The sequence below is a fragment of the Myodes glareolus genome, chromosome 18 (genome assembly GCF_982192425.1).
Source record: "Myodes glareolus chromosome 18, mMyoGla1.1, whole genome shotgun sequence".
Classification (NCBI taxonomy): Eukaryota; Metazoa; Chordata; class Mammalia; order Rodentia; family Cricetidae; genus Myodes; species Myodes glareolus.
The window spans coordinates 15,463,805-15,486,931 of record NC_142043.1 but is presented as its reverse complement, the minus strand read 5'-3'; the positions used below and the strand labels follow the sequence as shown (position 1 = coordinate 15,486,931).

Below are 23,127 nucleotides of genomic sequence, written 5' to 3'. Positions count from 1 at the left end.
CTATTGTTGTCTTGGTATGATAATTATATATTAAGTTTTTTCAGTTCCATCAAATATTGGGGGAGAATTTGTAAGCTACTATCCCATAGGAGTTGCAGCATTGTGAGTTTTGCCTTCTCTGGTTGGCAAGGATGGGTCATATAGATGATTTCAGGTTGGTGTCAATGGGGTTTGTCTCAGTTCTTGTAAGAAAGCATTGAATAGGAACCGTTACTCTCGAACTCGGATGTGACCAAGGATAAGAGTTGGTATGCTCCATAAAACAGCAAAAAGAATGGGAATTAAAAATATTTTAAAAAGAAGAAGAAGCAGTGTCCAACCAGAGGACAATGTTTTAAGTCACAGGGTGAAGGAAACGCTTATATTTTTGATTTATACCTTCTTAGATTTACTATTGATAAATGTTTAAAGTGAATTAAAGGCTGGTGAGATGGCATGGCATATAGAGACCTTGTAGAGCCCATTTAAAGAGAGGAAAGAAAGAACCATCTCCACACCGTTGTCTCTGACCTCACGTGCACACTGCGACATGGACCTGCACAGACATGCACCATAAATAAACACATGTAAATAACTTACATTTAAAAAGGATTATACATTTTGCATGACTCCAAACTGAAAAGTTTCTACAAATGCATTCAATGAAGTCCCTCTCGGGTCCTTAGCACCATTTTCTATGCAGCATTTTATCTCTTAATAAGGTAGAAAAAAAACCTAAATGCTACATTAAAGACAACAGAAAGGTGTATGCCATCCAAATGTGCAAATATGTGTGAGCTAAGCCCAGCTCTCTGGCACAAGCCTCACCTAGGCTGTCTCATGTGGCTGGACAGTTTAGTGATTCTCAGAGAAGACGAGGGTCAGGCCTTATGCTATGTAAACACTAAGTATCGCCGCACATATACAATGCTCAGCTCTATTCGGCAGCATATTCAGCTTGACGCCAAGGTCGTGTGCAGCCTTAATATGCGTTGCTACAAACCATGGGTCTGGCAGCAGAGAAACTCCCAGTAGGAAGATGGTTCACAGGTTTCTTAAATCAAGATCCTAATTTGGGGTTAGGTGTATGGCTGCATGGTAAACACACCCACTCAGCTTAGAGGAGGCCTCGGCTTCAATCCCCAGCATGTGACAGAGAGGAGGAGATAGAGAAAGAGAGGGAGAGAGAGGGGGAAGAGGTGGGGGGAGTACCCTGTGGGAGAAAACAGAATACACAGGGTATCAGAGTGGTGTATATGCATATCTGGGAGAGTTTCCTGTTACCCACCAACTCTTTTCTCCACCATCTGCAAGGGGCATCAAGTGTGAAAGAAAATAAACAAAAAAAAAATTTAACCACGAGGGCATTTATATCCACTGGCTTTGGTTTTCTCTGAATTTCAGAGCTCTGTCTGCTTTCCTCTGGTAGGCAGTGTGGGTTTCGTGCACACTGGATTAAGTACTCAAAACTGGGATTCTGTGGAATCTTTGTTTTGCATTACATAAAGGTGTTCCACCATCAGCTCAACCTAGAGAGCAAAATATACTATGTCAGACTCCCTCTTGCCCCCGAGCACGTGTAGAGGTACACACACACACACACACACACACACACACACACACACACGTACACAGGGTGAAATCCTTTCCGAAATAGTTGTTTCATCCAGATTTTACCAAAACATCAAAAAAAATGCCTCAGGGACTGAGGAGAGGTTGGGTTGATGGATCAGAGGATAAGAACGCTGACTGGTCTTTCAGAAGACTCAGGTTCAATTCCCAGCACCCACATTGCAGTTCACAACCTCCTGTAGCTCAGGACAGGGACACTCTTCTAGTCTCTGCAGACACTATACACACATGGGGCACAGACTTACCCATAAGCAAAACACCTATACGTCCTCTTTTAAAACACCCTGAGGGGGCTATCGACATGGTTCAACAGAGAAGAGATGTTACTGCTTTTTCAAGAATCTCGATTCAGTTCCCAGGATCCAGGCCAGATGGTTCCCAGCTGCAATTCCAGCTCTAAGAGACCTGTCTCTGTGGACACCCACACTCAAGTATCCACAGTCACATACAGGCAGACACATAATTGGAAACAAAGATAAATCTTTTTAAATGCCTTGAGGAATAGAAAACTGCTCTCACGCGAGAGGCCTGCGATATCTGGGTTCGGACCCCAGGTGTATTAGTTGAGCATCTCACCAATGCCCATCCCTATGTTGGTATGTTCACAGGAGGCACTTGGGTCTCTCATGTCAAAGCTCTGGAAAAACACAAGAAGGAAGGGCAGAGTCAGAAATGAACATTGAGGAATAAACGAAACGCCAAAGAACTCCAGTTTGAGGTCATCGGCAGCAATGACGTCAATAGCGGGTCACTTGTCAGTCGCGAAGAACCTCTCTCTGGTTTCTCTACCAGCCCACCAGTGAGGGCAGACCCACACCTTATTCACAGAGAGAACAGAACAAGGTACTAATTTCAGCGATAAGAGCAGCCAAACCACCTAGCACAGCTGTTTCCCCAGACCTATGAAAGTAAATGAAGCGCAGTCCAGGCCTCTCCTTCCCCCGGAGCAGCTTGCCTCTCCTACACCCTGATAAAAGCGTGAATTGCCCTCCACCATCCACTTTCACTTCTCACACACTAATAAACAGCAATTCTAAGCTGCCAAATACAGCCAGGCTCCCTGTTGTAACCTGGTGATTACAGAGAGAAAATGACATGGGCTGGCCTCAAAGGCTTAAGGGGAAAATACAACTAAATCCACTAGCCAGCCCAGAGTGGAGTATCTCAGTAACTACCCCTCCCAACCTATTTACTGTCCTGGACATCTCACACACCCCTGCAGAAGAGTTCTGATCACAACGGGTCAAGAGACCTTGAGAGAAAGCAGGCCACAACTGAAGAGAAAAGACAATCCTGGTAGTCAAGAGGGGGACATCTCCCCTTTCTCTGTCCTCGGCCAACTCAGCATCCACTCAGAGTGGGAAACCCTTGCTGAATATATGAATGAGGGAGTGAATGACCCTGAAGGTTGAGGTTGAATGTACAAATGAAGATCCTAGCCCAGCATCTGAAGGTTTGGCTCTAAGATCATGAGGAAACGCTTCTGTCCTCATGAAGCGTGTGGGTGAGCAGGCAGATGCCCCTTGGTAGACTCCTTCAGACACCAAAATTCCTAAATATTGGTCTTTTCCAGAAAAATGGTCAAGCATTTGCACAAACCCTCTCCTGCATGGTCCACCATCTCAAATACTGTGTAGGTAGTTGTTACTCCAAGTCATTTAGGAAATAAGAATGACTGACCCATCTGCATGTGCTCAGTTCCAACACAGGATCCTCCCTGCGATTAAAGATGTGGGCATGAAGCACGCAGACACAGAAGCCCTGGCACTGAAAACTTCTGATAATTTTGGAACCTGCTGACTCTTGTAGAATTGTTCTCCCTCTCATCAGGCCTCCGTTTTGTTACACCATCTGGGTACTGGTTTAAAAAAAAAAAAGTTTATAAAGTTTCCTGTAGGAAGAGATCTGGAAGGGAGAAGGGAGGGGGAACGAAGGGGTGAAAGAAGGGAGGAGAAGGAGAAAAGAGAGGGCAAGGGAAGGGAGGGAGGAAGGGAGGCAGGAAGAGGTCACAGTGGCGTTGGCTGCACATGTGTCTCTCTGTGCTATCTCCATTTTAAGTCAGGAATTACAAAGCGCTGGACAAATCGGGAGGACTGTATGTTCCTGAACATTGCCTCCTATTTGCTCCGTCTTCCTTGCACGTACAACTGAGTTTCTGAGTGAGTTGTAATTCAAAATGATAACCGGTATTTCTGGGCCCTGGATCTCACCGATGCCACTCACTAGTAGCTGTAGGGTGAGTCACGCTCGCCGAGGCATTCCGCGCCCGTCTCGACATGCCTGCAAAGGGTTAGCGTCGGGATCCCAAAGAAAATAAGAAAAGCTCAGTCCAAGAACTGTAAAGTAGACAGTGGTAAAGGATGACTGGCAGGTGAACTCTCAGCCTTGTTGGTTATCTCCCCACTCCAGGGATGTGCACAGGGCGAGAGGGAGGCACATTCTCTCTGTCTATTAACCTTGTAGACAGCAACTGGCTTCATGGTGCTTGACAGATCCTACTGTCTTGTGGGAATGACTAATTCAGAAAGGTTAACTGGAGGATAAGGAACTCAAGAGTGAGAGGGGTGTGTGTGTGTGTGTGTGTGTGTGTGTGGTACATGCACATAAACATGCATGTGTGTTGCTCTCCTAAGTCTGATTCCATAACCATATATTCCCACCCTTGTTGTGTAATTAGAACTTTGGATATAACATCAGATGGCTAAGTGACTCGTGTATCTCTTGACCTCAATAACAGAATCTACAGACTTGTCTTTAAGAGACAAGAGAGAGAACTACTGGTTCTCTTTCACCATGGATGAGGTACGGAGCCTTGGTGGAGAGAGAACCACAGAGAACTACCAGAAATAAAACCAGACCCGTCTCTTCTTGGCTATTTTAGACGGCATCCATTCACTTTGTGTCTGGACCCAAATTCTGACATCTCTCAAGAAGCACAAACTTTCAGAGTTGGAAGGCATCTTCCTCTCCTGGACTATCTCTCTATTTAAATAATTATAGAGTCATTACTGGGGTTGAAAATGTCTCTATGCTGTAAGGATGCTCACCGGAGTGCTGACACTAATCATATAGTCAACAATACAGCATCTAATAAAGGGAGAGCCCAAAGCTCCTGCAGCTTCCCTCTGAGTCCAGGGCACAAGCCTTCTAGAAACCCACACTGACCGCTCAGAACAGGGGGGCACTGTAGGAAGGGTTTCCAGCAGTCACAGTAGGTAGGGCTTTCCTTTACATTGCTATTAAGACAATTTATCAGGTTCACGGAAAGAAGAAACTAGAATATTAACGCTTTGCGGTCCATCTTAAGGGACTTGAAATTTATCTGGCACGGAGACAGTGCAGAGGCCGGGAGTCTAATTGGCTGGCAAGACACTCTGCAGTTTTACTCCAAGGAATGAGCAATTCAAGCCCGACAGATGACTCCATAGAGAAAAACAAATACAAAACAGACGCTCCAACTTTGAGCTGGCCAAATTCAAAAGCATTAGCAAGGGGACACTGCGGAATCGAGCCTTCTGGAAAACACCATCCCAAATCACACGTTTTCCCCATTCTGGAACAGATACAGCAAACAACCAACTCTCTATGGGAAAGGGGTGATAGCACAAGCCAGTACTCACGCATCCAGGAAGAAGTCTAGCAGCCCAGAGACTGACAGTCACCTGGGAGGGAAGTCAGCACTGAGCTGCCCACCATGGTGCCCCACCATCACATGTCCACACCAGACTGCTCCAGCACCCTTCAGCGACAGTGACCCATCTCATCTTTTGAAAAGGTTGTCCTGGAGGCCCAAGTGAGAAGCAACTGCCGGTATTGAGAAGCCAATCTGGCCACTGCAAGCCAGCCCACAACCTCCAGGCGTGTGTGAGGCTGTGATTCACCCCACAGTGAATCTGTCAAGCACGCCTGGGAGAAATTACAGGTTTCTCTTGTCTGAGCGAATCCATTGATGTGAGTCACTGGTTTGTCCTTCAGTTCTTCATCTTTATCTCAGATGATCACATGGGAGTCTGTGTTGCATCTTCCCTGTTGTGATTAAAACCAGGGTGACAACATGCAAGGATGTACCACTATCGTTTATGGTTTTAAAAGGCTATTATTGTATTTTACCTCTACCTATGAATTTGGAGATAAACTGACCAAGAAAGTGACCAGGAAATTATAAGCTAGTCTCTACCTTGGCGCCAGAAAGATTTATGATTTGTGGTTCTTTCTTTCTTTTTTATTTCACTAGTGTGTGTGTGTGTGTGTGTGTGTGTGTGTGTGTGTGTGTGTGTGCATGGTTGCCATGGCACATGTTGAAGTCAAGGACAACTTGCAGGAATCATGAGGCCCAAGAATCAAACTCAGGTCGTCTGGCTTGGTGACAATTCACCTTTCCCCACTGAACTGTCTTGCCAGCCCTACTTCCTTAGTCCTTTCTTTGTAAGGAATAGGATGGGAAGTTCTTTTGCGGCTCTCCACGCTCATCGGTAATGTGGTGCCAGAAGGTAGTCTCCACGTGCAGAAAGCTTCTCCTGACCCAGCTTCCTGACCAGCCGGTCTGGATCAGTGGCCTCAGCACCAGAGCCCCACATATGCTAATGCTGATGTCTCCTGTGTATAAGCCTTCTTTCCCCAAGTGCTGCAATCCCCCACTTAGAAATAAGTGAGAGGCAGTTGTGTTCCACAACTTACAACAACGCAGGGCAAGGAAACGACGTTTGTAGAAATGGGTCAGCTCTATGTAGGTCACTTATTAAGTACTAGGTCGTTCGTGATGCGAAAAAGAGAAACACGGTCTCAAGTGGTTGTGTCACCAGAGGCCTTTATTGAACACGCATATCTACTGAACACACTCTGTGCATAAGACCCTTGGTTGCCCTAGCAGCACGCAGAGGAAAGTTACGAAGTGGTTATCAAAGTCAGCCTGTTCCTAAAGATTCGCAACCTTACCTGGGGAAGAAGACAGAGAGAAAAAGGAACAAGCCAAACAAACTCTATAGCACAGTAACTACTAATGAACAGTGAACAGCGCAGATGATAAATATTATTGGAAAAGTATGTGTAGGTACCAGTCAGGGAAGACCCCTCAGAGAAGGTAGAAAGGAAAGCCAGGCTTGGAAACACCACAGAATGAGTGGAGTCCCACGGTAGACACGCTTGTTCCCCAAGAGTAGAACGATGCATTATGATCAAGCAGCAGTAGGTAACAGGCTCGTTCCATGAGCCTCAGTGGGTTTTACTGGCTCGTAACCCTAATGTTACTCAGAAAAAAATCAAATGCTTCATTGTTTTATTTAGATGTCAATTAACTTGCTCCCAGGAGGGTTCTCTTCATTCACAATCATGCCAGAGGCCATGGTTGTGTTTACATGTGTGTGTGTGTGTGTGTGTTTATATGCATGTGCATGTATTCACAGGTATTGCAATAAAAGAAATTAACATTTTAATGAGCAATTATTATTTCCAAGTACTATTATAAATACTTTACTGTTTAGAATCATTACACTAACCCTAGGACGTAGCCTCAACTTGAAATGAGGAAACAAAATTCTAAAGGATTTAAATGACTTTCCAAGGAGGGCCATGTATGTGTTCACTGGAGTCACACACCTGGCCAAACCACGTCTTCGCGAGATAGAGAAGCGTACTACCGGGGTCTCTATTGAGGGTCGGTGTAGTCCCTTGACATCTTTCAAGATGCTGAAGTGTGTATTTTTGGCTACAGGAGAGAAGGCACGCTCTTGAGGAAATTCCCCAGGAATGCCGGAGAGGTTCTCTCAGCATCCACTGGCCTTTCTTGGTTAGTGATATCACCGCCCTGTCGCGGAGTGTCTGCACCTGGGAGCGCTTTCCAGTCAGACGCACCTGCTCAACGTGTAATACAAACGAGACATGGTTCCTTCCCTCACCCCCTGGGCCCGGAGTTCTCATCTTGACACGGACAATACTTAGTCTTTTTCAAGTTTTGTGCACTTTAGCGTTCTTCCACCCATTTAGTTACATGAGACTTCATCTTGACTTCACCACATTTACCATGAGCAAGTTAGTTCGTGATGCTGTGGTATCTGCACTGAGGAAAAACCAGCTCTGTGTCTCCCCATCTTCTTTATTTAAAGAGATGCAGGGATATGCTGGAGAGTCGCTGATTGGACCGCCTCTGATCCGTCGAAAGGAGAAGAGCTACTCACCCACAGAGTGAGCCTCGCTTTCCCATGCGTGTTTTGTTTTGGGTTTAGTTGGGGTTTTGCTGTTGGTTTTTTTGTTTTTTTGTAGTTTTGTTTGTTGTCCTGTTTTTGTTTTGTGTGGGGGTATTTATTTTATTAGATGAGATCTTCCTCTTTAGCTTTAGTTCACCTAGAATTCACCATGTAAACCAAAATGGCCTTGAACTCAGAGCGTCTCTCTATGTCTCTGCCTTCCAAGGGCTGGGATTCCAGGAGTGCCCACCATACCCAGCCTCCCATCTGTAACAGAACATCAATAATATTGGCCTCTAGATAGGACAACGTGGGCATCTGTCTGAGTCCCTCTTCAACCCTAGCTTTTCTTCTGAGACAGCCACCTGTGGGCTTGCTTCAGAGAGGCCTTCTACCCCCAGCATTGTTCTGTTAGGTGACGTCTGCTTTGAATGTTGGATGTGTTTACATGCAGCTGGAAAAACGAGCAGCACAGGGCTTGACATCCGATATTTCCTCTCCCCCATCCAGGTTTCAGCAACCTCTCATGTCTGAAGGTGAAAACAAAAAGCACCTCAGAGGCCCCATGCTCTGGGACTGAAAGTAGTTTAGTGATATTTCATTTGTATTTTAACAAGTAAAGCTTGCCTGATGATCGAAAATCAAACAGCCCCACTGGTCAGATTTACAGACCAGGCAGTGGTGGCGCACACCTTTAGTCCCAGTAGCCACACTACTTCACCAGAGAAGCGGGGCAGTAGTGGTGTATGCCTTTAATCCCAGCACTACAAAGGAATACAAGAAGGGAGGAGATATGTCTCAGTCAGTCTCATTCTGAGGATTCATGGAGGCAGGATCGCTTTTCCAGTCTGAGTATTTCTTAGAGGTAAGAGCTCTCTAGTTGCTTGGCTGCTTTGCTTTTCTGATCTTCAGACTGAACCCCAATATCTGACTCTGGGTTTTTTTTTTAATTTGTGTTACATTTCACACTCAATGTAAGGCTTGAACCCACAACCCTGAGATTAAGAGTCTCATGCTCTACCGACTGAGCTAAAATTTAAGTTAAAAGATATGTTACTTTGGAGAAAAGGTCTTGCTTTTGTTTCCACAGGAAAGGGGAGGCTATAGATTCATTCTGGATTAAGAAAAATAAGGTTTGATCAAGGAAGATCCCCTGAAAAAAATCTCCAATGGGAATGGATGGCCCAGATAATCCAATGTTTCAGAGCACCTCTGTTGCAGTTTCCTCTGAGTTCTACATCCAGAACAACCTCAAGACTGCTGGCTGAGATGATCCAGCTTGACAGAATACTCCAGAATGCTCCAGTCAGGACTTGACCATAATCTTAAATTTTCTTTGGGTCCCTATAAGATTATCAGCACTCTCAATTAGCCACAAATAGCCTAGAAAACTGTGCCCACATTCCCAAAATATGGATTATGGACAAGTTGTTATGGATAATGATCAGGGAAAAAGCTAAGCAAAGGAGCTTAGATTCAGAGTCTTATTTTGAAAATAGAAAAAGGAGGAATACTATGGGATAAAGTTTTTATATACTGTAAAGATTTGTCACTTGTATTGGTTTAATAAATTGCTGATTGGCCAGTAGCCAGGAAGGAAGTATAAACAGGGCAACCAGAGTAGGAGAATTCTGGGAAGAGAAAAGGAGAGATGCAGTCACAAGCCAGGCACAGAGGAAGCAAGATGAGAATGCCCTACTGAGAAAAGATACTAAGCCACATGGCTAAACATCGATAAGAACTGGGTTGATTTAAGTTGTAAGAGCTAGTTAATAATAATCCTGATCTAATAGGCCAAACAATTTATAGATTATATAAGCCTCTGTGTGTTTATTTGGGACTAAATGGCTGTAGAACCAGGTGTGACAGAAACTTCTGCCTACAAAGTGAAGCCCTGGAAGCCAACAGAGTTGGCCCAGGTTAGCAGAGCCGTGACTCACAGTTCCAGGTTTCCACTGCATCTTAAAACAGGCATCGTGTTCAATTCCAACACTCTAGAGTTTTCTCTTGGTTCACAGTCCAAGAAGTTGCATTCAGGCCCCAGCCAGACTTGATCATCTAATCGGTTTGATTTTGAAAAAGTAGAGTACACTGGCAGGAGGCGCCCTTCTGCACAGAGCCAGCTGTGAGCTACTTAGAGTCAGTCCGACTGTTGGAGACTCTTCTTGAGAACTCTCCTTTAGAATCCAACACACTGCATCCTAGGCCACCGTTGCTGAGAAAAGTCGAGCTTTCTCCCTGACGATAAATATGACCCAGCCGTGTGGAGGTGGAGGCACCAGTGAGACACTGCTGTTGATACCCACTTTGTCTTCTTGTCCCTTGCAGATGCTTAGTGTGTCGTATGTAGATTTGCAGTTGGTGGGCAAGACATGTTTAGAAGCACAGAACAGCTTTGACAGAGGGGCCTTCCACATGTCACCCCCTCCATCAGCTCTGCAGGGTAGAGGCTTCCTTCAAAGTACTCAGTGGCAAGAGGACAGGAATCAAGTGCATGCTTCCTCAGGCACTGCCATTCCAGGAATGAGCAACCTTGTCAAGAAGAGAAAATCACAGCTTAAATATACAAGTGGCAAGATGTGAATGCTTTGCACAGTGCCCAGCTGCCCGATGGACAGTCTCTTCCTATAAGGCTTTTTGGGACCCAGGAAATTGTCTGGCTCTATTCCCTGAAGGTGCTGAGTTGTAAGCCTGGCCTTTCTCTAGCATGAACCACTTCATTTTGGGAATGGGGTGAAACAAGATCTCAGGTAGCACAGATCAGCCTCAAACCTTTTTGAGGATGGTGTCATAGTCGTGATCCTCCTGCCTTCACCTCCCAGGTGCTGGGATTACAGAGGCATGTGTTAACACGCAACTGAACCCATTTCCTTTGAAATGTAACTCCTCTCAGCAGAACTGTTTCTTTCTACAAGGCCTTGGACCACTGTCAAGGTCACAAAGGCTGCTGGAGCCTGGATATGTTGGAGTGGGGGATGGGAGACTGTCTTTACATACCACAGTGCCTCTCGCTGCATCTCCCTGTTTCTCTGCACTCTGTGTGAGTCGTGGTCTGTGTGGACATCACCCTCTCCAAGTCAGTCTGCATTTCTCTGAGTTCCCTATATACCCCTCACTCTCTCTGCACACACTTCCCGTCTCTGTGCGTCTTCCCGTGGATGTGAGTACTTCAGTATGTTTGTATGTGCTCCAATATGTTTGTGTGTTTGTCTCTGTCTTCCACCCTCGTGTTCTGGAGCCTGGACAAGTCTGCAGCTGGTTGACTGTCCTCCAAACCTGAGTTGCCGTGTCCCTCTCTGTGACCCTGAATTAATTCCTCCTGTGGCTCCTTTCTCGAACTCTAGTTCCCTATGACTGCTCAGCGTCTACATCACTACCCTGAGGACTCTCCCCTATACTTTCAGTCATAATTTCTTGACCTTTTAACACTAAAGAAAGAAAAAGAACCACAGTAGGAGATTGATGAGGTGGGTGCCCTGGAAGTGGAAAACAAGCAATAGAGAAGAGAGAGTCAGGAAGAGAGGGGATCCCTACTCAGACCCCTTAAACATACCAGGCCAGGTCAGGAGCCTTCTCAGATATGCTTTATTGTTTTATGGGACAAAAAGTCAGTAATCTAAGAATTTGAAAATGTGCCTTGCCAAGACAGGAAGCAAGAGAATTTATTTCTAATTATAATCAAAGAAATGCCATAAACACAAAGCATACTTAGAGACTAGACTCTCTTGCCGCATACTCACCTCCCATGGTGGGGATGCATGCTACTTTGTTAGCTTGGCCCTTTGGTAGGATGACAAGAGAATTCAGAAGAAAGATCCTGTTGAAGACAAAATATTGCATATATCAGTACCAGTCAGTCTGCACTCATCACGGTGATTCTAGATGCCCAGAGAACCTGAGGCATGGGAAAATCTTTCACCCTTTCATATCACCTCCTCCTTTCCTCTTCAAATTAAAACTAACAACATAGTAACAGGCTTGTCCAAGGAGTCCTGCTCCACCATAACTGGCACTAAGAGAATTCCTAAGGAGGAGGAGGAAGAGAAGGAAGAGGAGGAAGAGCAGAAAGAGGAGCAGGAGGAGGAGAGAAAAAAAGAGAGGAGGAAGGGAAAGGAGGGTAGAGGAGAAGAGAGAAAAGGGTGAGGAAGAGGAGAAGGGATAGAGAGCAGGGGAGGAAAGGAACCCGGTGTCCTCCTCAGTTTCTTAACATCTTTTCTACTGAGATCCTCAACATTAACGTCCACCCCTATACCTTTTGTGTATGTTTTAGACATGTGTTGTCTAAAGGAGCAAGACATTTAAACATTGGCAGATCTGTGGCTACATGAGCATAGGCTAGCTCATCTTGTCAGCTACAAAATGAACACAAGAACATATGGCGTCTTGGGTGATGGGGAACTGGGACTGGTCCTGTCCAGGTGGGGACCTTAAAGGGTGACATAAATCTGGACTGTAGAAGATCACTACCAGGGATTAGTGGCTTTGAAAGCAGGACAGCTAAATGGAAGGTAGCCCTGCTTCTGTACTTGGGCAAGGGTGGTAAAGCTAATGACAGGCAATAGCTTAGAGCTGCCAAGCAGAATGAAGGAAGGAATGCAAGATGAAAGGTAAGTATATGTTGTACTTAGACCAGAGACTTTTAACCCTGACCGCACACTAGAATCACTGCCGAGCTTAAAATAAATGCATAGGCTCAAGCCTTGAGAGTTTCTGCTTTAATTTTTGAGTGAGGCCTGGATTGTGGTTTGGTATAGGTTTTTTATTTATTTATTTGCTTGCTTTTGATTTTTACGCTCCCAAGATATTTCTTAGATACGGCCAACATCAAAAGCCACGGACTTGGGCCATCAACAGTAATGAAGGGCTAAGGTGTCTTTCTGACTTACGTAAAAACCAGAGAGAGAGAGAAAATGACTGTTTGTCTTAGGCCTCAACGGCCAGAATATCCCTATGGTGGTCTGAATAAATCATTCTAAAAACACACAAAGAAAGGACCAAAGCTACTACTTTGGAAGGGATTTGAAATAATCAGGCCAAGTTCGAGAAGAGAACCTTTGGTGGTTTGAATGAGAATGGCTCCTATAAGCTCATAGGTTTGAATACTTGGTTATCGGGGAGTGACACTCTTTCACAAGATTAGGGGGTGCAGCCTTGTTGGAGGACATGTCTGCTCTCAGTAAGTTTGCCCCCTCTTTTAGATGGGAGAGAACATAAAGAAATCAGTAATCTCCCAGGAAGGACTAAGAACTTGACCAAAGTTTGGCTAAGACTAAAGAAAAAGAGGAGAGAGCGAGAGCGAGAGCGAGAGCGAGAGAGAGAGGAATGGCAGGTGACAAATCAAAGCCACAGATGCCCTTTTGTTGTTGGCGTATTGCTTGGGTCAACCCTGAGTCCCTTTGGTTAACATGCAAACATTGCCAGTCCTTCCCTCACCCAGACCCTCACCCAGAAGAGCCTGGCATCACAATGAAGTTTATAAATTATAGAAAGAGAGGATAAGGTAAAAGCACATCACAGTCCAGTCCCCACACAGGGCCTGGAGCACCTCCGCCACATCCCTGAACTGGCCCTATGCCTATGCCATTCTGGTAACCATGGCAACTGCTTCCTTGCTAATCAAGCTCCTGGGGAGTCCTTTGTATTGGGTTTCAGCGTGTGCACCCCTAGAATTTTCACACTTTGCACATGACCAGCTGAACAGTATCAGAGAGAACCAGCAGTCTGTCCCGGGAGCCTGAGATCCTCCATCTCCTCTCATTGTTCCTTGTAGTCACCTCCTTCCTGTTTCACACCTACAACACCTGCCACCTTGTCACCCCTCTTTAGCCATCTAAACTGACTTTAACCTTCATATTCAGACGTCAGACTCCATAAAGATTCTGAACAGCTCAAAGAGGGAACCACCCAGAAAAGCTCTACACCGAAGGGTTTACACCATTACTTTGGCAAATGAAAACACGGTGTTTACCTCTGATGCTCTGGAGGCCCATTTGGCAGACATCACTCGACTCTTTAAGGCTTCTCTTATCTGGAAATTGAACAAAACGGATTAGCAAGTGAACGTTTATAAGTAGCGGTGTGCTTTGATGTGACTAACACTGTGACAAGGACACAAGTGGCTAGCTGGGTCCTTTCAGTGGGTCAGTAACAAGTGGAGTGAGCTAGAGAAAATCCAGGAGACGAGGAGGGGCAGAGAGGGGAAAGCTTCTCTGGCAGGCATGGGTCCGTGGTCTTAAACATGAGCCCAGTGGCTCCGAAGCAAGTTTGCTCATGGATGCTAACTACAGCTCTGGCATTATTTTTTGAACCATTAAAGTAGTGCATCACATCCCACATCACATCTCATTTGGAATTGTTCAAAACTTCTATACAGGAGGAGAAAAAGTACCACACAAAGTCATCGGTGGGTCCAGACTCAGGAAATCATAATAATAGTGAGGACTTTATAACTTTACAGTGTTTTTCGTGTCTGCCATCCCATTTTATGAAGAAGATAATCCTCAGAGATAGACACTGTTGTCCCCACTACACTGCTGAGGAAGCTGAAACTCCAGGATCAAATGACATCCACACTCAGCCAGCTGCACAGATACAGATCCAGGTCTGGGATTCATGTCCATCCACTGCAGACCTTCCTGCCTCTCTCCCCAACCTTTCCCTTTCCCCTTTCTTTCTCCCTTCTGTCATGGAAAATGCTGCTTTCTGGGGCCCTGCATACATTGTCTTCACACTAAGACCTGTGAAAGCCCGCCAGCTCAGGGGGACTTCATGGCTCCCTGTTAAGATGTAAAGTCTTTGCTGCAAGTGTGTAAGGGAGGGAGGTGCTCCTGGCATCCAGGGGGATCTTCGAGGCCATGCTGGCACTTCTATTGGCATCTCTACTCTGACCCTTTATAAAACTTTATATTTCATAATTGCACAATATTCACTTAATATAATTGCATGCTGTGCACATTAATAGTAAGTGCATTTTGAAAAATATGCTCAGTTTTCAACCACGGGTGGGGTTTCCAGGACTCCTCACGCACATCCCTTTGCATCCCTTAGTCATGTCTGGCCCTATGGCACTTCCTGTATTTGTCTTTTACATTTTAAGTTTAATGAAGAGATTCTGATCTTGACAGAGACCGCATAGCTTGTAATTCTTTGCATCTAACTCTGGCACACAGAGCAAAGGTGCTGCCAGTATTTGACTCTGTATTAGTTACGGCATCAGGTTACTAGACACACAACCCCGGCAACTATGACTGTGGGGTATTGTAAATGCTTCCTGTGTGTTTGTACCTATAAAGTTGTTTTACAATTTCTCGTTTAAATCTGGGACTCTCAAGCACTGTGGAGCATGACCAGCATTGACCTTCCTTGTGAAGGAGGGGGAGGGTTGCATCAAAACAAGCCCATTGTAAGCTGAGAATATCTTAAGTCAGAATTGCAACTTGGTGTGCCTGTCTATGAACACCACTGTTTACCATCGTAAGCTCATGGCTGCCTCAGAGCTGTGGCTTGCTGGTGAGAGTGTACTATGCTGCATGTCGTTAGCCCAGAAAGGGAGCTCGGTTCAAGTGGTGCCTCCCCTGAGTGTGTACCATTTTGCACAATGATAAACTCAAAGGCTTATGAGTTGGAATGTTATAAGCCTGAGACTGTCTACACACAGAAATTCCAAGGATAGGTCTGTGTCCCTGCTGAGTGACTTCCAGAGTAACACAGCATCTTGGTAAGGCAATGAGAGGACTTTTTTTTTTTAAATTCTGTTCACAAACCTTTGAGGTTAACTTCAATAACATCAGTACTTTAAAAACAAGATACCCTAAAGTGGACACGGGTGTTTTGTTTCCAATTTTGTTCTGGTGTTGTTCCTTTTTCATTTTTTCCTTAACTTTTTACTTTGTAGTCATGGCTCATTTGCCTGTGTGTGTGGATCTGTACCATGTGCCTGCACTGTCCCCAGAGGCTAGAAGGAGGAATCAGATGCCCTAGTCCTGAAGTGATGTGTGAGTCACCAAGTGAGTGCTGGGAACTGAACCTTTTGGCATCCCTCGTTGAGCAGTCCTGTATTCCTGGCACACGTCCTTCCACTCCGAAAGATATCCTCCCAAAATAATATTGTGAGATTTAACTAAAAATTCCATTTCTGCCACTAGAACTCAGAGCAGGACCTTGAGGAAGCTGTTTCTTCACCCTGTGTCTCTCTTTTCTCATCTCTAAGGCAGAGAATAGAAATCCCCTCGATTGGTTTGAGGTTTAGAGCTACTGCACATGAAATGTGCTCCTCAGAAGAGTTTGAAGGACGATGATAAGAATCCCCTACATTAAAAGAACCCTGATGGGGTTGAAGAGATGGCTCGGTGCTTAAGAGCACTGGCTGCTCTCCAGAGGACCAGGGTTCAATTCCCAGCACCCATGTGACAGTTCACAACCTTCCGTAACTCTAGTTCCAGGGGATCCAACACCTTCTTCTGGACTCTGCGAACACTACAACACTTGGTGCAGAGACATCATTTCAGGCAAGCACTTGTATACATGAACATCAATAAAAATCTCAGAACATTGTTTTAAATGATGCGCTGTTTCAGGGGGCTGCACCGATGCCTGAGGTCAAAGTTCAATAAGTGTTCTTCACAAGTCAGCAGACTTCAGGTCAAGGACTCAATCCAGGAAAACCAAGAATGGCTCGCACACAATACCTTTGGATCCAGGACTGTTCCAAACATGAGGATGAAGAAGCCCTGTGAAAGAGGGAGAGGGAAGCAGATGCATTACAATACAATGATGGTAAGAGTACCAAATGCGGCCTTTGTCACATCACTGCTACTCTGGCCGTAAGAAAAGAACTCTATTTCGCTCATGGCTTGTCTACTCACTGGTTCAATAGATATTGCCTGAAACAACAACAACAACAAACCCGTTACTCAATAAAGAGTACTGCCCACTGTTCTGGCCACTGCAGACACAGAATAAGGCCCCTGCTTTATGCAGGGATTTTAGGAACTTCAAGTTGAGTGGCATGAAAATTCTTTTCATTCAACAAGAGCTGTTCCCCTCAAGATATAAGTACTCAACAAAGATGTAAGGAAGACGCAAGGCAGTGTAGGCTTGCAGCCTCTGAGCAGCAGCTAATAAAACACACTTGTACAGCACAAAGAAAAGCAGGCACACTTGGCTGCCCATAACCCCATCACGTCATCCATGCAGAGAAAGACCACATCAGCAAAATGAAGACCATCCTCCACAGCTACAATCCATCTGAGGTTTTGTCTTTCTGTTTTCACTTGTCCGCTAGTCACAACACAAAACCTTCCCGGAGGGAGGAATTTTAAGGGACAGCCCCATTTTTCTGATGAGAAAAAAGAAGTTCAGAAACGCAACTTTTAAAACGCTGTAGACAGCAACATCCTTTCGACCCACTTCTTGGATGCTGGGTGGCTTGGGTGGTGGGTGGAAAGGGAAAGTGAGAAGCTGAGCTTCCCTATGGGCACTCCCTTGCTAAATCGCTCTGGCCATAGCTGAACGTGAGCCCAGGCAGAGGAACACAGCTGGCACCATAAAGATGTCATGGCCAGTTGTTCAGCAGTGAGACGACAGCCTATTGCTACCACAGTTGATGAAAATGCAGTTGACAGATGGAAGATGACAAGAACCAGTGTGAAGCCAGACAGCTCATTCCTTCCTCTAGTGTACTCAAATGCTCTTCACCATAGACAGTCTATAAATACCCAAGCTTGGTCTGCATGGAGATTTTATCAGACTGCATGTTTGTTTGAACTCTTATGTTAGAAATGCTTGCAATTATTTAATTTTATTTATTCTCAACAGGTGTGTAGTTTGTGGACATGTAACTATGGGTAGGTATGTAGATGGGTGTCATGGCACACATGTACAAGTCAGAGAATTGCTTCCAGGGGTCAGTTTTGGCCACATGCATTGCTGTGTTGGGGTCTCTCTCATTTCTGCCACACTGCATTCTCTATAGAAGCTGGTCTACAAGCTTCTGACCAATTCTCAGGTCTTGATCTCTCATCTTCTGGGAGATTTCTTGGTAACAGAAGCTTACTATTGTATCTGGCTTTTTACACGGGGTGGAACTCAAGTTGTCGGGCTTGCAACTCAAGCCCTTCTACCTACTGCGTCATCTCACCGACTCTCACACTCATAAGCCTGCCCCTGCCTTTAACTCTAGTGTGAACCTGCCATGGTTGACATGAACCATTGGTTGTCAAAGTATTACTCTTGTGAATATTCTTGGAGCAGACACACAACAGCTTGTGTCAGTACTAACAATGCATTTGAAAATCAGAATATTAATGAGATTGGCCCAGTGTAGAGATTTACTTAGTGTAGAGATTTGAATGGGAATACCCCCCCCCAAAGGCTTATAGGTTTGAATGTTCAGTAGAACTGTTTTGAAAGGAGTGGAAAGTGTGGCTTTGTTAGAGCAGGTATGTCACTGGGGTGAGCTTGGAGGTTTCAAAAGCCCATGTGAGACTCAGTTTCTCTGTCTCTTTCTGAAACCTGCAGGTCAGGATGTAAAGCTCTCAGTTACTGCTCTAGCACCTGTCTGCCTCCTGCCGCGATGATCATGGACTAACAGTCTACACTGAAAGCAAGCACTGAAAGAGAGTAAGGCAAATGCTTCCTTTTAAGAGTTGTCTTGGTCACAGTGTCACCTCGCAATAATAGAACAGTAGCTAAGACATCTAAAAAAAACCCACAACTGTAGACTATTTCCTCTATACAAGTTCGTGGGGTTTTGTTTTTGTTTGTGTTCTGAAGTCTTTGTCCAGGTTTTAGTCTATAATGCTTTGTTCTCCTACTAAAATATTCTTGGGAGATGAGGGTGTCTCAAAGTCCCACCCAGGCCACAACAGCTCTCAGAGAAGACAGAAGAGGGAAGAGGCAGCAGCTACAATGACACCCAAGGTGGCCACTGTCTCCACACTAAAGGGGTTGGCTAGTGCCCCAGTCAGTAGAGATATTTCTATAGGACTCTAATTGGGAAAACCTTGTTTTAGAAGGGCTTGCCTCCTGTATCTTCTGCCCTCCAGCCTGTTGCAGAAGATGTCTTTTGCTCAGTCCGCTTCAGCTCCCCCCTCACCTCTGCCAACCCTAAGCCCCACCTCTGCTGCTGCTGCTTCCCATCCTGCGGATGGTATCTGACTGCAGGGGATCCATGGCTCTGCTCCCTTTCCTCATTACTGAGCATCTCGAGAATGCCCTGATACATAGATTGGCAAAGGCTGTATCAAAACAGACAAAGAAAGAAGTGTGGGGAATAGAAGACTGTTGTTTTTTAATGTGATTCATTTCCCTGTCAATCTGTGTCACTGAATTTTACTGATGGCTGTATCTATAACCAGCTCACAATATTCCTAAACTGTAATTCAGCTTCCATGAGCCAGTACAAGTCAATACAGCACTGCCTTCTCCCATCCCAGTGTCTAGCCCTCACCCACACTCATTGGTAGCTGCCCACACTACCTCATAGACACTGGCATCTCAATGACTTCATCCTTCTCCTTGCCAGAAGTAAAGACAGAAAATAACCTGAGTTTCAAGTTGATCCTATGACAAGTGAAAGTGCGCACAGTAACAAAACTCAGGCACACACAGTCCACTCCAAAACAAGAGTCACAAGTCAGGTAGCCTGAGGGAGGGGGGAGCAAGGAAACGCACTGCTGTGGTGTGAGTGGTGGGAGACAGGTGTTTAGTAAGGGTTTACAAAGAGTCGCCTGTAGATTGGTGAGCTGAAAGTTAGAAACACAGGGGTATTTACCTCAGCTCCATCAATGACTAGCTTTGTAAAAGTGTGTAATGAGCTGACAATTTCTGACACTGCAATAAATCTAGACTTCAATAACCCTTTCTATAGAAATATAGAGAATAGCCAAGGTTTAAAATGTTATGTGTGCCTTCGTACTGTTAACAGTGCCCTCCAAGGCATCAAAATGCTTGCTATAAAAAGTAAATCTTTTGTATTCACATTTTAAATGAGGAGATATTTGATTTGAAGTCTCTGTTACCAACTGAGTAAACACATATTTGGAAATAGTTTTACTGGCCATGCTACACATTCCAAAAAAAAAATGTATAACTCTTTAGGAAACTAGAAGCTTTCTTTTTAATTGATTACAACCTTTATATTTAATGTATGTAATTTTGACCAAGAAGAAAAATGTTAAATGTAAAGTACTATTTAGACATTAAATAGACCTATATGTTAGATCAGTGGAAGACTGAGGTATAACTTTGAGTGAGAAGGAAAGTCGCGCAATAGCTATGATGTAGTTCAGTGGGTAGAGCACAGTCTACAGAACCCTGAGTTTGGGGATGTTGGAGGCATGCATGCCTAACAGGTACATAATCATATGCATAAATTTTCAATTCTTATATTCAGTATATATTTGTATAAGCATGCAGAAAAAATTTGGCAGTGATACAAATGAAACCATGAACATTGCTTCATCCATACAAGTGTGAGAAATGCCCTTCAAGACTCTGCTATAACCTGCTTGGTTCACCTAAGATGGCATGCACTGCTGTCTCAAACCTCTGAGTAGCAGACAATACAACAAGGGTAAAAGATGTAACAAACACCTCCAATCTGAGACTAAATTTTAGAAGAGGTGACGCTTGCTTTCTAAGTAGTAACAACACAGAGCTAGCAATACAGTTAAGTTGGTACAGCATTTGCATAGCATGCATGAAGCCCTGGATTCAATGTCCAGGACCCCATACATGGTACATGGTGGTGTGATGTGAGATTCCCCTCTGAATGCTGTGACTATTTCTTATTACCATTGGTCAATAAAGAAGCACATTTTGGGCCTATGGCAGGAAAGAATAGAGTAAGGTGGGAATTCCAAGCAGATAGAGTAGGAAAAAAGGCAGAGTCAGAGAGACACTATGTAACTGCCGAAGGGGACAGACACTGGAATTTTACCCAGTAAACCACAGCCTTGTGGCGATACACAGAATAATAAAAATTGGTTAATTTAAGATGTAAGAGCTAGCCAATAAGAAGCCTAAGCTAATAGGCCAAGCACTGTTTTAATTAATATAGTTTCTGTGTGATTATTTTGGGTCTGAGAGGATGGGAAACAAACAAGCAGCACCTGCCTATAAATTTGCGTGCCAACATGGGCTGACTACATCCACATAAAACCTGAGAGCATACACACACACACACACACACACACACACACACACACACACACACAAAATAAACAGAGTTTAGCACAGCTTCTTGGTAGCCGCATTTTCTTTCTTTCAGGTGGGCTCCGTTTGCTGGCAGTGAGCAAACAGGAGAGCTGCGGCTCCTTTAAAAGAGGTTTTTATGATTCATCATTAGCAGCAAAAACCCCCATTCGAGAAGGCAGCTTCTTGGTTCATGTTAGTTGCATGAATAGTTCTGGCTCTTTCAGAAGGCCAAGCACTTAAATGGGGTCTGTGAGCATCGTGTTACAAATTATTTAATGAAGACATTGACCGGCTCCGTCCCTGCAGCTGGGGCGGAGAGAATGGCTTGCGGAGCTAGTAGTAAACATAGCTCTGCCATGTTGAACTGGGCAGAGCCAACAGGCAGGGTCACAGAGTTGGTCCTAGCCACACCTGCTTAGCATTTAAAAGAAAAGGCTCTCCTGGTCAAAAAATAATTATAGATACACATTCAATAAAGATAGATTCAGATAAAAAAGACCTCTAAATGGGTCATAGTGTTGGATAAATGTACATAGTCCTAAGAGAGAGAGGAAAAAGAATACAGTTATAATATAAAAGCATACAGACAGTCATAGATTAAAGGAGTAAAGATAATAGGATAAATATTAAACTTTTGAAAAAAGCAATAGAGTAAAAAAATAAACCACATAAAGATGGACTATACACAGAGAATCTGGATTATGTATATTATTGTGCTTTCTTTGATTTTTTTTCTTTTTTACCATGAATGAGCTAGGTACAGAGAGATATTTGATTCTGGGGGCTACTAAGCTAAACCAACATATATTTTAAAGGTATCTTGTTTTCAAAATTTGGGTCTAAGGATATGTTGCTTTGGGAAAGAGGTTCTGCTTTTATCTCTACAAAGGATAAGAACCTATGGATTCCCTTTAAGCTAATGTGGTTTAATGGACCATGACCTCCCCAAAAGATCTCTATAAAAACCCAAAAATACTTCACCCAACAAAAAAACAAGAATCAGTTTGGAGACAACTATGCCCAGATTTCCTAAATGATTATTTATAAAGTTGGTTTACATTTAAAGGGGTATGCTATAGAGATGAATACTTTGCATTTGTATAAATTTTGGTTTATTGGTACAAATTTAAGGTCAATTTTGGCATATGTATATTTCTGCTGTTGACTAAAGTATTACGTTTGTTCAGCTCATTGAAAATGTAATATTTAATTAATAAATACATATTAATAGTCATTTATAATAGTCAAGCTGTAGTCATGTTAGTTAGGTTTTTTGGATGTACAAAGATGTGGTTCAGATGGATAGGCATTCAGATCTTTCACAATCATACAGGAAATGGCATTTAAAATGTTTTAAGAACTTAGACTTTTCTCGACAGTGAGACATGTCTGCTTATGACAGCACCAATTACTTCAGAGAGATTGATGGGCATTGAAAAAACTCATTATGAAATTTTCCTTCAATGTAACAAGGCTAGCCATTTGAGCAAGAAACTGCTCTTGCCTGGACTGCTTGATGGTAGGCATGTTATATAAACTGGACATGCAGGACTCACAGAAAAATGACTGCTAATGTTACCTAAAGAAGGTGAGACAGTTCTTCAGGGTTCCTGATTCATGAGTCTGCCAGACATTCTGCAGGACACAGAAAAAAGTGACTGATAAGCTGTTAATATAGGCAAAATGTCTTTGAAATTTCCTGCTTTATGGAAAGGTCTGCCAGATACTATGGGCCTGTAGGCTGAAGATAGATGCCCTAACATTACAGAAGAACTTTGAATAACTATCCAGGCAGCAAGATTGTCTCTGTCAATTCTAGAGTTTTGGAAGTTGCTTATAATGCACTTCCTGTTTACTTAGGTAATATTATATCCTTCTTGGGCCTTTGAAGGAATTGTAGAATAGATAGTTATAATTTTCCTTAGTTATGATAAAAGATAAATTAGATATAAAAATTTAGATTCACAAAAGTAGGATAGATAATAGAGTATTTTCCTTAATTTGTCAAATGTAAATGGTCTAAAAATTGTAACTATAATTCTTGCTTGATTGTTGTATGCAATATTACCATGCTAAAGTTAAAACCTTCCTTTTGAATTAGACAGAAAAGTGGAGGCAGAAAAGTGGAGGTGATGTG

General features: G+C 43.9%; 2 protein-coding genes across 3 annotated transcripts in view; both read right to left on the bottom strand.

Annotated features, from left to right (window-relative positions):
* Positions 1-5,480, bottom strand: part of LOC125405914 (adhesion G protein-coupled receptor F4) — a 33,233-nt gene extending 27,753 nt beyond the window's left edge. The window contains 1 exon segment of the mRNA XM_087898000.1: positions 5,232-5,480. The gene's annotated coding sequence lies outside the window, so the exon portion shown is untranslated.
* A 913-nt stretch (positions 5,481-6,393) lies between these two features.
* LOC125405939 (adhesion G protein-coupled receptor F2) overlaps positions 6,394-23,127 on the bottom strand; it is a 39,604-nt gene continuing 22,870 nt past the window's right edge. For both annotated transcript variants that reach the window (XM_087897998.1, XM_087897999.1), the window contains exons 7-10: positions 16,481-16,522; positions 13,762-13,821; positions 11,534-11,610; positions 6,394-10,325 (exon numbers count right to left, since the gene is read on the bottom strand). In XM_087897998.1, coding sequence (XP_087754124.1) covers positions 11,563-11,610; positions 13,762-13,821; positions 16,481-16,522 — 150 coding nt within the window. In that variant the 3' untranslated portion in view covers positions 6,394-10,325; positions 11,534-11,562. The remainder of the gene's footprint in view (positions 10,326-11,533; positions 11,611-13,761; positions 13,822-16,480; positions 16,523-23,127) is intronic.